Genomic DNA, 14,894 nt, shown 5'->3' with positions numbered 1-14,894 from the left:
GTGTTTGCTCCATCAGAAAATGAAAATATATACTGTCTAAATTGACTGTTTATTATATATATATATGTCAGGTGGAAGTTAAATGCTGAAATATAAATGATTAAATATGCATTATATATAGATGTACAACTGGAAAATAATTTCCTATAAGGCAACATTAGATTTCCAATATTTCATTTAAAAAAACTATATATTTTGAATTTCCATATTTAAAGTAAAATATTTCTTAAACATACTCATACTTAGAACCTAAACAAATCATTTTAATATCTCATGCTTTTAGATAAATAATAAACCACATTAATTTTACATTTATCCATACAAATTAACATTATAAGTTTACCTGTTCCCGAGTGCAATGTATGAAGTAGTAGAAACTGCATAAACTCAGCGAACATAACAGCAGCATTGAAGTGGTTAAAAAAAATGCTACTGGCATCAAATCACTAAATCCCAGCTAGCAATGAGAGCAAACTCATAATACAACCAAAAATTTACCAAATGGAAAAAAATTAGAAGAAAATCTCTCTGGTCCTTGTATTCTAAATAAAAAAAAAAAGCCTGCAGTGTCCAATAGTGACACTAAACAAGGCTATAAGTGCTGTTGTCATCAAAACAGATCTCTGCAGTGTACAGATTCTCATTGATTACCGCATTAATCTATAGTGCTCTGTGCTATACTAAAGAGGTTCCCAGTGTAGCAAACACCAGAGCTCAAATAGGTTCCAAATTAACCATTTCCTGAAACAATGCACAGAAGCTGCTACCTTCCTGCAGGCAGAAACGATGAAATGCTATAGTCCCTGAAAGCTAGCACAGAGGAAAAGATACAGGCAGCTGCTCTGGGGACTTCTGTCCTTCCTCCAGTGACATTTCATTGAGATGTATAGGGGCTAAGATAACAAAGTCTGTCAGATCCTTGCCAACTGGTAGATACAGAAAACTCACCTGAAATTCTCTGGTCCCATTATCAATCACTGGCAATGGTCCTGCCAAGCCCTGTGTAACAGATTCTTTTCTCTGCAATTTCCTTACCCGAGAAATCCCACTCAGTCCAATGACAACAACAGGCATTAGGAAGTATTAACCAAAGGTATAGCACTGATTGTTGGGAACATGAGTAAAATGCTTCTTCAGGCTGTTCTGGTACATTCAGCTTAGTGATAATGGTGGCTCATCTCCAGGGGGCAAAAGGACAATCCAAAATAGGCTTTGCCAAGGAGTTTGGGAGGGAGGAGACTCAATTTTCCAATGTTTCTAAAGATGCAGGTCTTTAATGATTATAGGGACATAATTGGTCTAACATCTTTTTCTCACTGATACATAATTACTCCCTTATTAAGTCATATGCCCATATTCTCTACACAGAAAAATCAACAGCAGCAACAAAATTATTTTTTTCTTACTCTCCAATTTTATTTTTATCAAGGTACATCATTCAGCTACCAGAAACTACCATGCCCTAAACTTAAAAAATCTGGTAGGGAGTATTTACTGAAAAATGGAGTCAGACTGTTTCTAATTTTGGAAAAATTAAGTCAACTGATGATAAAAGAAGAAACAAAAACTATTTTTAATTTGTCTAAACTTAAAGCATTGTTTAATAAAAAAATATATATATATAAAATATACCATAAACCACAATAAAAAAAACAAGCAATGTAAAGATCTACATATAAGCATTGCAACAGTATCATACCAACTAAAATACCAAATAAACCATGAACAGTGACAAAAAAAACCCAACACAAAACCCACAAACAAAAACAACCTCAATTCTTTGCTGTCAATTTGATTCCAAGTCATAGTGACCTTAAAAAACAGAGACTAGACCTGCCCTCCCCTCCTGCAGAGTTTCCATCAACCAACAGACTTAGAAATGATTCCAACTCATTGGGATCTTTCATTAGAAGCTGTCAATGTGTACAGAAGTAAATTGTTCATCTTCTCCCTAAGAAGTAGCTAGTTGATGTGAACCTCTGATCATTAAGTTAGCGCAATCATATTTACAAATGCAGACATGTCTTTACCAGAGAGAAAGGGTGCTGGGTTTGAAACACTGAGACCTTCTACTTAGCAGTAAATGCTAAAGCAAGTGTCACCACTCACCCATTGCTATCAAAGCAATTTATGGCTTGACTGTGACCATTATGGGCTGGTAAATATGTAATGTGTCATATTTACAGAAATAGATATCTCCTTTTCATGCAAAACCTGCTGAGTTTAAACCACTGGCCTCTTGGGTAGCAAACCAGGAGCTTAACAATAGCTAGTACTCACTTGCTCAGCCAAGTCAATTCCAATTCACAATGACCTTTCATGGAGTATCTAATGTAAATCTTAATGGGAGGAAACTTCCCATCTTTCTTCCATGGATCCACTGGCGAGCTCAAACCACTACAGAGGCTTAGCCCTGTGGTTAGCAGCACAACACACATATTCGACACCACTCGACATCGTCCTCAGGTGCCTCCTTAACTATGTGATAAGAACAGAAAATGATCACTAATCATGGATCCTCAAATCACCACATAAACCACAAAAGAGCCTCAAACAAGTTGACTAGGTGGACCCTTTTGCATCTCTTCAATGATTTTTGGGACTGCCAAAAGTAGAAGCAGATATGTCTTAGAGAAGGTGCAGCCAGAGTGCTCCTTCGAAGGCAAGGACGATAAAGCTTCGCTTACATTCTTCAGGCATGTTGCTAGGAGGAGCTATTCCTTAGAGAGGGATATGCTGGTCAGAAGGACAGAGAGGAGGGCCCTCAAGCAGGTAGACAGACACAGTGGCTGCTAATATGGGTTCTACTGTGTGAGGAAGTGTGAGGATGGCTCAGCATATGATGGAGTTCTTATCTGTTCATGGGGTCACCATGGGTTGAACTCGACTCAACAGCACCTAATGACACCACATTATAACCTTTATTTTATCTTTCCTCTAAAATTCCAACTATAGTTTGAACTCACTTGACTTAAATATTGGATAAATTGTGATGAGAGGAAAAGATAAGGAAACATTAACTGAAAATATTCTGAGTGCCATGAACTCTGCTATGCTACTTTTATTTATCTCATATGTATATAAAATCATTATGATATTCCTTATTATAGATGAGGCTGAAAAAGCTGGTACAGGTGAAAAGTAACAGAGTTTCGATCTGAACTTGTGTCTGTCTAATCTAAAGGTCCTTGAATGAGATTTTCACTACCCCATCAGAACCAGGGTATTTTCATGAGTTATCACAGTTTGACCATTTTTTGTTATAGTGCTAGTGATTTATTTGCTTGGTATGGAAAATCATTGTGGTGCAGGACAGACTGGCCTACTGTTAAGAAGTTGCGCTGCAATCCTGAAGGCACACAGTTCGAATCCACCAGAGGCTCTGCAGGAGAAGGATGGGCAACCTCCGCTCGAGTGATTGTCTCTATAAACTTCTAGGGGGACAGCTATGTGTCAGTTCTGACTTGACCACACAGAGCAACAACAACATGGAACCCATGGGAATGCCATGGTGTGGCTAATGGAGGAGACGTCTTAAACTTCCTAAACTTCTGTTTCTTTTACTATGGCAATTCATGGAAGGAAAAGATGTAGCCTGGCATGGCTTAATGACAGACCTGATGGCCCAATAATAATTTAAGAGAGCCAAAAAGAAGACCAAAATGGTCAGAAATCATTTACTCATTTCTCATACTTGAAGTTGAACCATATGTGATGTGGCTGAAATTTAAGAACCCATGAAACAACATGCTGTTAAGAGTCATTTTGCTGGGTAAAATAAACAAAATTAAGAGGAAGACCCTGAATGAAACGGATTGGCCACACTGCCTACCACAATGACAGAGATCATGAGGACAGCTCAGGAGAGGGCAAGGTTCAGATCTGTTGATCATGATGTCACCGTGAGTCATCACTGACTTAAGTGCAAATAACAACAGGAAAACACATGCACCTGAGCCCTAGGAAACTCTAGTGGTGCAGTCCACAGGTAGGTGTGGTAATAACGCAGAAGCTGCGAATCTCTGGTGATTCCAATTTTATTCTAATATGAAGATTCAAGTTTACCAACAGCTCCACAACTCAAAGATGGGCAATCTTCTCTCACGTGATTTACAGTCTCCAAAAACCTGCTGGAGAAAGCTTAACCACCTATGAGTTGGTTCCTGACAGCAATGAATGAATGTGTGTGTGGCTGACAGGCCTACTTAGGATGTAAACTACTTCTTAGAGTTCAAAAGAAAATGTTTTAATGCATTATATGTGGCTATCACTGTGTCAAAGTTTTGAGCTTTTCCTTTTCTGTATGTGTCATCTTCTATTTATTTTTTTTTCTCATTTATGTCCTGATATGCAGGCAATCTTCAGGTTACAAAAGGGATCTAGTCCTAAATATGTCACTGGGTGGAATTTGTAGAGGAGTTGGGAACAACTGCAAAAAATTCTTCAGTGCAGGAAAAGGACTGAAGCCTAGTCAAGCATTTAAAAGCTGTAAATGCTGTTGTGCAGAGGTGTGTATATAAAGAATTAAGAAAGATCCAATGGGGACCTGAAAAGACAGGGTAATAATAAGCATAGATCAATGGTGATTCTCTTATAAAACACAATGTATATGAATGATGGTTTCAAACACAATGGGAGTGTAGCAATGTGTGAAACAGCAATGTACATGAATGATATACAATGTATACAAATTTTATATGCAAAATCTTAAAATAAAGCTGGTGGGGAAAGCTGTAAATGCAGTGAGTAAGGATAATTTTGTTAATGAATTTGTTTCGAGTAGCAACTGATCAATTGTTTAAATGTGAGGACAAATTTAAAGAACATTAAAAAGCTGATAGAGGCATTACACAAATAAGACATTTATAACCATGGGTCTAGATGCCCATAGTATTCTTTAAAATTCTAAAATAAGTTCAAATTGAATTTGTATAATCTATATTCTTCATAAAATGCCAAGAATTTATATCAACTTGGGGTCACTAATTTGAGTTCTCTAAATTTCTTATACATGAGATTTTATCAAATGGTACTAAATTATACTTCTAATAGAAAAATATTGATAAATTAAGTAAGGTCTCTGGAATGATATGCATAGCTTTCAAAATCACAAAATAAAATAGACAATATTAGGAAAAGTTAATCCTCTCTCAAGATCTCTTCTTCATTTCTGAGTAGCCCATAACTTGCAATTCCACACATTGTGACAAAGTTCACATACAAGTATGAAAAAGCTTTCTGTTTTCAATTTATGATTCAGAAATTTATGCTAGCAATATTTATTTATTTAAAATATTTTTTACCATTCAGTCCACTTTGAGTCACTTGTATCTCTGCTGGATTATATACTTTACAGTCCTCACATTCAGCTGTATTCCCACCACCCACTCCAATGTCAGCAAACTAACTTCCCGTGGGAAAAACATAACTAAAATATTCCAACTAAGTTACAATTCTTAGTAATGCTTCAAATAAACCATGTGACTTTAGAGCATTACAATTTAGGTTAAAGCCTATGTTTGTGAAAATATTTCAATTTTTTTCATGAAGATCCAAAGACCATTACTTTGAAAAAGCAACAGAACTTTCCATTTTTTAATTTTCCCCCCACTAACAATAATCTGTCATATATTTCTCCGTCTTTGGTGCAGTATAAAATGTACTTTATACAAACAAAATCCCTGCACAATTAAATAATCTGCTGTGACTTAAAAAAAAAAAACAACTCTTATTACAAAAATTTACTTTCTAATCTCTACATTTACCTCAATACGGCTTTTACACAAAGAAATAAATCATAAATATGACTGATTATTTTGCAATTTTAGGGCAATACTATAACCTATCAATTTGTTCCCAAATAACAAAAATCACCCCACATATAACACACAGAGAAAGGAATATTTAGACTAGAAAAATAAAAAGAGGGAATGTTCAATATAGACTTTCCCCCCCAATGAGATAAAACAGAAGAAACAGGGTTACCAGTCCCCCAAATGTGTTGCTTACCAACACCTGCTCGTCCCGACTTGACTGTTCCCTCTTCGGAATCAATAGCCCTCACTTCTTCCCACCCTTCTGAAGAGACAGGTATCCCAGGTGCACACATGACACCAATCCTGCAAAGAAATCCAGCCTGGAAATTGCTTAGACTTGTTCTTCAAACCACTTTCTGCTGCTCAAAGACTTAGCTAAGAAGAGTTTGGAATATTACTTTCATTATTCCACTTAGATTACTGAGCAACAGCACAATAAAACATGGGTCAAGAGCAGCAAAAACTGGAAAGAGAAAGAAAACCTTGGAGTAAACATAAGCAAGTCTCTTTGCATGACAGACTCAGGTCATTTGCCGACACTGTGCAGCTATGCGAAGGACCGCTTGGATAAAATGCTTTACACAAGCCTTGGTAGGCCTGGTGGTATGGAGACTGGTAGCATTTACAGAGGAGAAGCATATTGGCATCTCTGCTGGGTTTTAACCAGATCCACAGGATTCAGGAAATAAGCTCTCTGCCAGATGACACTATGCTCCTAGCCATTCCTTCTGTTTACTTATGCCTCAAATTACTCTAACCAGTGTCCTTTTGCCTGCTGTGAGCTTATTTATGGAGAGGCCTAAATAAAGGATATTTTATGACAACAAGATGGCCATTATCCCCTAAGTTGATTTCTTAAAGCATACTTTTGGCTTTGTTCTGTTCATTTAAAATCAATTAAATAAGGATGCTTCTTATTAGATCCTTCGTGAAGGAAAAGAGGGTTGCTTTTTGTTTGCTTCGTTTTTCTTGAAGAATTATTCAAAATAAAGCTTTGTGATACTTCTATATTCTTTACATATGCTTTTTCTCCTATTACTTAAGTATCTTATATTAGACTGCCTTTGTTCAGGTCTATGCATATTACTCTACAGATATGATTTCACTGGATTTGAATAGAGAGTATATTTTAAATAGTAATAAAATTCTTTTCCAATCACGAGCATTTCATATGGCCCTAGGGATAAAGAGCTGCACTGACAACTCAAAGGCATCTGTTTGAATGTAACTGCTGCTTCACAGGAGATCTTTGGGCAATCTCCTCCCATGCAATTTACAGCATCTAAAAACCACTGGAAGTGTGGACTTCTACAGAGTTAACAATGCAGGTTGTACACTTATACACCAAGCAACTTTCAATAATGCAGATGTAAAGATTTTTAAACCCTTCATGGGATATACATCCAATTTTTCACTCTCTACAGCACTATATACTTGAAGTCTGTCCAGATTGAAATGGTAACACTGTTGACTGTATTGAATTACTTTGCCTATTTTGTTTGTCACAGTAACTGGATTAAAGTTTTGTCATGTAATCTATTTTAGTGAACACGCTATTAAGTAGACTCAGGTAAAACATATTCTTTTAAAAACACACACACACAAAACCCATATTCTTTTAATATGTCTATACACAAAACTCAAAATCTTAGTAAAAGTAAAGATTCCTAATATTCACAATTAGCTGTAAAATATAACAATTGTTAAAGGTTTTGACATAACTACAAGTTTAGGTTTAAGGCATTTCCTCTGAGATATTTATTTGCATGGATTGAAGCAAAACCACATAGATCTACTGTTTTGGGATTTCCCTTTGACTTTTAAAAGTAGAATCCACACTAGATTTTTTAAATTAGTATTATTCATTTAAGTTTCATTCATTCCTGTATGCATGTATTTAGAATTTTACCTAACAAAAAATGTGAACACTGATTATATAAAGCATTTGAAGAAAGCACTAGATTAGATCTTCAGTTTAGATGCTATTATCCTTCCTATATTACAGATGAGGAAAACAAGTTGTAGATAGCATATCTAAGGGACATATCTAGCCAGTGGAAGAGGCAACTTTAAATTGTACAATAACAATAATCATCAAAGCTACCACTTCATAAATTCTAACAATGTTAGACTGTATTTCACAAAGATAAAGTGATTTAATCCTCATAAGAACCCTAACATAAACATGCTACAATTCCATTTTACAGATGAAGAAAGTAAGATAGACAAAGAGAGAGAAATCAACCAAAGTAACATAATTAATGATGCAACTTAATAAAATACATCTGCACTGAGTCAGTTCCAACTCACAGTGACCTTCCATCCAGTTTCCAAGGCTGTAAGTCCTTCATGGAGAAGTGTCCATCTTTCTCATTCAGTGAGTCTCACAGACTGGAACTGCAATAGTAGTCTGATGTATTACCACTATACCACCAAGACTACTTAGTGTTTGTATAAGCAAACACCAAATCATTGCTGTTGAGTCAGAACTGACCCATAGCTACTCCCAAATAGTTTTTCAGAGGTCCTCCTCTGTGAGAGGAAATTGCCCATCTTTTTGCCACAGAGCAGCTAGTGGATATGAAGCATCTGCCTTTGGGTTGGTAGCATAACTCCTTACCCACTAGGTCACCAAAGTTCCTTAAGTAACTGTATCTTTGTTGCTGTTGTTGTTGTTAGGTACTGTTGAGATGAGTACAGCTCATAGCAACTCCACAAATAATAGATGTGAACTCTATCCTGTCCTGCTTCATTTTTATCATTCCCAAAACATGGTTGAGTCAATTGAAACAGAAAATGCATCAATTAATCTCATTGAGAGTCTTCCTCTCCTCTGACCTGCCATTTTCCCAAGCATGATGTCCTTTTTTAATGCCATAAATGATGGCAAATATGTTTCTAAGCACGGTTGTCAATTTAGAAAGTGTGTGGCAACGTGTTAAGGAACAGCCTCTCCTAATATCCTGAAAACATGCAGTTCAAAGACACCAGCTGCTCTCCAGCAGATGGATGGACAATCTCCTCCCATGTGATTAACTGCCTCTGAAAAACCACAGGAGGGTTAGCTATGGTACTCAACAACAACAACATATCCAAATATGTGAAATGAAGCTTCATTAACTTTATAACTCCACAATTTTTTAATTGATATTTTAATGAAAGTTTATAGAGAACTTGGATTTCTATTCATTCATTGTTGCACATTTTCCTCCCTCCTCTTCCCCTCGAGCTCCCTATTCTCTTTAAAAAAAAAAATAATTTTTTTCACTGTTTTACAATTCTCCACCCTCACTCCAGTCCACTTTACTATGCAGCTCTTACTCCGGACTGTTGTCATGCAAATAATGCCTAATCAGTGAAATAAGATGGATTGGCAAGGGACATTTTGAATCCAAAGATCATATGAATGTTGTATATGAAACGGTGAGGAAAAAACGGGGTCACTTTCATAGTTAAAAAGGTCATTTCTAGATCCATCCTAAAATACAATATTGCAATTGACAAAATATTATGAAGGATAATATCCATATGCATACAAGGAAAACCTGTTAATAACACTATTCAAATTATGTGCCTACAACCAGAGCCAAGGAGGAAGAAAGTTGATTTCTATCAACTGTTATAGTCAGAAATCAATAGAACATATAACCAAGATGCTTTAATAATAATGGGTGACTAGAATGCAAAAGTTGGGAATCAGGAAGAAGGATCAGTAGTTGGAAAATATGGACTTGGTGACAGAAATGAAGCTGGGGATAGAATCACAGAATTTTGTATAATCAATTATTTATTCATAGCAAATACCTTTTATAAGAAGCATAAATGCAGGCTATACACATGGATTTCACCAGACGGGATGCACAGGAATCAGACTGATTACATTTGTGAAAGGAATCATAGGAGAAGTTCAATATCGGCTGTGAAAACTAGGCCAGGAGCTGATTGTGGAACAGACCATCAACGGCTCATATGCAAGTTCAAATTCAAACTAAAGAATGTTAAATCATATCCACAGGAATAAAAATTTGACCTTGAGTCTATCATCCATTAATTTAAAAATCAACTTAGGAATATGTTTCAGGCCTTGAACACTAATGAATGAAGACCAGATAAGCTGTGGGAAGATATCAAGAATATCATTCATGAAGAATGCAAAAAGTTATTACTAAGAAGGAAGAAGAAAAGACCAAAATGGATATCAGAAGGGACTCTAAATATTGCACTAGAGAGCTGAGAAGCCAAAGCAAATGGAAGAAATCAGGAAGTTAAGGAGATGAATAGAAGATTTCAAAGGGCTGCTCTGGAAGATAAAGCAAAATATTATAATGAAATGTTCAGAGAGCTGGATCAGGAAATCAAAAGGTATGAGCTCTCTCAGTATTTCTTAAGTTGAAAGACATAAAGAATAAAATCAAGCCACGAGTTGCAATGCTTAAGGATGCTGTAGGCAGAACACTGAATGATTCAGAAAGCATTAAAAGAAGATAGAAGGAACATACAGAATCATTGTATAAAAAAATTGGATGACACAGAAGAATTTCAAGAAACAACATATGAGCAGAGGCAATGAGGATGAAGGAGGAAATGGAGGCTGATCTGAAGGACTTGGAAAAAAAATAAAGCCTCAGAAATTGATGGAATATCAATTGACATATTTCAGCAAACAGATGCTTCCCTGCATGTGGTCACCAAGTTGTGCCAAGAAATCTGGAGGCCAACTACTTGGCCAACTTACTGGAAGATATCCATCTTTATTCCCATTCCAAAAAAAAAGTTTATCTGACAGAGTGTGGAAATTATCAAACAATATAACTAATATCACACACCAGTAAAATCCTGCTGAAAATTATCCAGAGAAGACTTGAATAGTACATTGACAAAGCACTACCAGAAATATAAGCTGGGTTTAGAAGAGGCTGTGGCACTAGGGGAATTATTGCCAATGTCAGATGGATCTTGGCAGAAAGCAGAGAGTAACAGAAGAATGTCTGTCTATACAAAGGCATTAGGCTGTGTGGATCACAATAAATTGTGGCTAACCTAGAGGCAAATGGGAATCTCAGAACACTTGATCATGCTTATATGAAACCTATACTTGGACCAAGAAGCAGTCCTCAGAATGGAGCAAAGAAACACTGCATGGTTCAAAATCAGGAAAGGAGTGTGTCAGGCATGCATACTGTCCCTGTATCTTTTCAATCTGTATGCAGAACAGATCATTCGAGAAGCAGGGCTTTATGAGGAGGAATGTGGCATCAAGATTGGAGGAAGATTCTTTAACAACCTACAATATGCTGATGATGGAGCCTTGCTTGCTAAAACTGAATAGGACCTGAAGCACTTGCTGCAAAATGTCAAGGACATTTTGGATTGAAGCTCAGTATCAAGAAGACAAGGATTCTCACCATTGGGCAAATTGGCAGCAACATATTAGAGATTGAGGTTGTTAGCATGCTCAGATCCACAAATCAACATTCTTAACACAAGCAGTCAGAAAATGAAAAGAAAAATTGCACTGGGAAAAGCTACTGTTTTGGACCTCTCCAGAGTGCTGAAGAGCAACGATAGCAGTCTAGAGACTAAGGTGCTGCTAATCCAGGCCATGGCCTTCTCAATTACTTGTTATACTTCAAAGTGTTGGACAATGACTAAGGATGACAGAAGAATTAGATGTCTTCGAGTTGTAGTGCTGGAGAAGAGTCATGAACATAGCATGGACTGCCAAGAAAACAAAGAGGTCTGTCTTGGAGAGGGTGAAACCAAGTCTCTCCTTAGAGGCTAGGATTTTGAAGCTCTGCCTCACTTACTTTGGGCACGTGGCCAGGAGAGATTGGTCCTTGAAGAAGGACATCATGCTCAGAAGGGTGGATGAACAGCACATGATAGGAAGACCCCAAATGAGTTAGACGGATATAGTAACTGGGGCGGTGGGGGTTGATGTTGAGACTGGCTCAGGACAGGGAAGGGTTCAGAGCTGCTGTACATCACAGGCAACTCATTGGCACATAACAACAATAACATACTATGACAGGTTTGGAAGCAGGAGTGGCATCCACTTCCTAAACAGCACGCCTCCAGAAACTCTATGAACATTGATAAATGTTGATAGTTGTAGAGGGGCTTCAGGCCTTAGTTCATAGGGTTGCTACGAGTCGTGCTCAACTCAAAGGCAATCAACAACAATAACATATTCTTTTAAACAGTACTTTTTCTCATCTGTTTCAATGCAATGTACATTATTATCCCCTCTTTTCTTAGTTTCCCCCAACACTGATGTCAGTCCTGTTTTTATAACAGTGGCCTTATGTGGTATTTGTTCTTTTGGAACTCTACAACTTAAATGCACCAATTCTTCTACTATCCTTACTCACTGCATAGCAGGTGACAGAAAAACTGAGGCCTGCATCAGGGGCATCTTAGTCTTTAGACTGACATTTTTGCTCTTCAGGCCTTTGGAGAGATCCCTATCAGCAGACTTTCCCAAAGGTCTAATGATCTCTTGACTGCTAGTACCAAGAGAGTAGACTATGTATCCAAGCAAGATGAAATCGCTGGCAATTGCAATCTTTTCTCCTTCTATCATGATGTTACAAGTCTGGGTCCAGCACCAGGATTCTTTGCTATTAAAATCTATTTCCATAAAATCCATTTCCGTAGAGTCTATAAAGTTTATATATTATGTAAATAATACTGGTTACCCATGTTGTGAAGTTTCCAGGTGGTGCAGTAGTTGAAGCTTTTATCACAAGGTCAGAGATTCTAACATAGTTCCTCCTCTGAAAGAGAAAGATGTGGCAATCTGTTTCTGTAAAGATTAACGTCTTGGATATCACAGAATGCACTTTTACTTTGCCCTCTTATTGTTATGAAGTGTCATAATGTTGACTACAATTTGTAGTGACCCTATGAGAAACAGAATTGAAATTCATCCTGTCCTGAAAGATCCTCACCCTCCCTAATACACTTGAGCTCACTGCTACAATCACTGTGTTAATCCATCTTGTTGAGGGTCATCTTCTCTTTTGCTGATTCTTCATCTTTCCAAGCATGATGTCCCTTTGCAAGAACTGGCCCCTCCTAACAACAGAGAATGGAAGACAAATCATCTTTGCCTCTAAGGAGCACCTTGGCTGCACTTTCTCCAAGACACAGTGGTTTGGGGATTTTTTTTTTTTTGGCAGACCACATGATAGGCAGTATTGTTCTCCAATACCATAACTCAAAGGCACTGATTCTTCTATTATCTTTAGTCAATGTTCAACTCTCAGATGCACAGCAAGTAAGTGAAGAGACCATTGATTTAATCAAGTATAACTTAAGTCTTCAAACTGACATCATTGCTTCTTAGTACTTTAAAGAGATCTTTGACCACAGAATTTCCCATTGCAATATGTTTTTTTTATTATTTGACTACTGGTACCAAGGAATTTTATTGTGGATTCAAGTAAAATTATATCATTAACAGCTTTAATAATTTCTTCACCTATCATCATGTTGCATATTTGTCTGATGGTAAAGATTTTTGTTTTCTTAATGTTGAAATGTAGTCCGTATTGAAAGCTACAGTTTTTGATCCTGTGCAACAAATACTTCAAGTGCTCACTTTGAGCAAGACTGTGTTATCTGTTTAAACAAAGTGTTGATGATTCTTTAGCTACGGATGCCAAATTAGTTTTCTTCATTAAGTTCAGCTTCCTGAATGATTTGTTTAGCATACAGACTGAATAGGAAAAGAGAAAGGATATAGTCCTGATGCACATTTTTCTTTATTTTAACCATGCAGTGTTCCTTTGCTATGATGGGACAACTGTGTTTTGGCCTAGGTATAGGTTTTGTATGAGCACAAATGTTCTGGGATTCTCAGTCTTCTCAGTGTTAGTCATAATTAATTGGACATAATACTGTCTAATAAAATTGCATAGTCAATAAAACAAAGTCCCTTATGTTATTCCCTGCTTTCTGCCATGATCCATTTGACATGGGCAATGGTATCCAAGGTACCATGGCTTCTTCTAAATCCAGCGTGAATTTCTGGCAGTTCTGGTCAATGTACTGTTCCAGCTAGTTTTGAACAATCTTCAGCAAGATTTAGTTTGCATGTGATATTAATGATATTGTCTGGTAGTGTCCACATTCTGATGGATCACCTCTTAGGAGAATGAGAATAAACAGGGATTTTTTTTTTTCCAGTCAGTGGGCCAGGAAGCTCTTTTCCAAATTTCCTGGCACAGACTGGGGAGCATGTCTAAGGCCTGCATCTATTTGCTGCAGTGTGTCACCTGGTATCCCATCAAGTTCTGGGGTCTTATTTTTTGCCAAAGCTTTCAGGGTAGCTTGAACTTTTCTCTTTATTACCATTGGCTCTTGATCATATGTTGCTTCTTAAAGCTGTTCTGTGTCAGTCAATTATTTTTAGTACAGTGACTCAGTGTATTCCATTTTCTCTGAATGCTTCCTGGATCGTTCAAGATTTTGCCTTTGGTATCCTTCAGTATTTTAATTCAAGACTTGATTTTGTTCTTTCAGCTTGAGAAATGCTAAGTGAATTTTACCCTTTTTTATTTTTCTGACTCTTAGCTGTTTGCATATTTTGGTACAATACTGTCCTTTGTTTTCTTGAACTGCTTTTTGAAATAATTTGTTGAACTCTTTTATATTCTCATTTCTTCCCTTTGTTTTTGCTTTTCAACACTCTTGTGCATTTTTGGTCTCTTCTGACATTCATTTCACTTTTTTCTTTCTCCTCTTTCTTTGGAACAATCTTTTGCTTTCTTAATAAATACAAATCCTAGATATCATCCCACAGTTCATACTACCTTCAAACATTAGTGTTCAAAGCTTTTTTTCTGGACCTTCAAGTATTTTCCTTTGATGACAATTCAGCTATACTTTTTTGGATTTTTTAATGTTATTATCATTTATCCATCATATACAGATTTTTGCAACAGAACTTATTTGCTTCTCTATGGGTCTTCGATCCAGGAACAAATATCGATCTCTTCCAGTCAGTTGGCCAAGTGGTCGTTCTCCAGATTTCTTGGCACAACTTGGTGAGCACGTCCAGGGCAGCATCTGTTA

The 14,894-nt window shown here is 36.8% G+C and overlaps 1 protein-coding gene across 5 annotated transcripts in view; it reads right to left on the bottom strand.

Annotated features, from left to right (window-relative positions):
- Positions 1–14,894, bottom strand: part of RIMS1 (regulating synaptic membrane exocytosis 1) — a 701,348-nt gene that overhangs the window by 255,617 nt on the left and 430,837 nt on the right. The window contains exon 1 of one of the 5 annotated variants that reach the window (XM_006899388.1): positions 6,010–6,442. The exons of 2 other annotated variants lie outside the window; for them this stretch is intronic. In XM_006899388.1, coding sequence (XP_006899450.1) covers positions 6,010–6,109 — 100 coding nt within the window. In that variant the 5' untranslated portion in view covers positions 6,110–6,442. Of the gene's footprint in view, positions 1–343; positions 585–6,009; positions 6,443–14,894 lie in introns of those variants that run through there. 2 more of the 5 variants (XM_006899391.1, XM_006899390.1) reach the window with 2 other exon arrangements.

The sequence above is a fragment of the Elephantulus edwardii genome, unplaced genomic scaffold, assembly GCF_000299155.1.
Source record: "Elephantulus edwardii isolate Elephantulus edwardi_28Jun2011 unplaced genomic scaffold, EleEdw1.0 scaffold00255, whole genome shotgun sequence".
Classification (NCBI taxonomy): Eukaryota; Metazoa; Chordata; class Mammalia; order Macroscelidea; family Macroscelididae; genus Elephantulus; species Elephantulus edwardii.
This window is presented reverse-complemented; position numbering and strand designations above follow the sequence as displayed.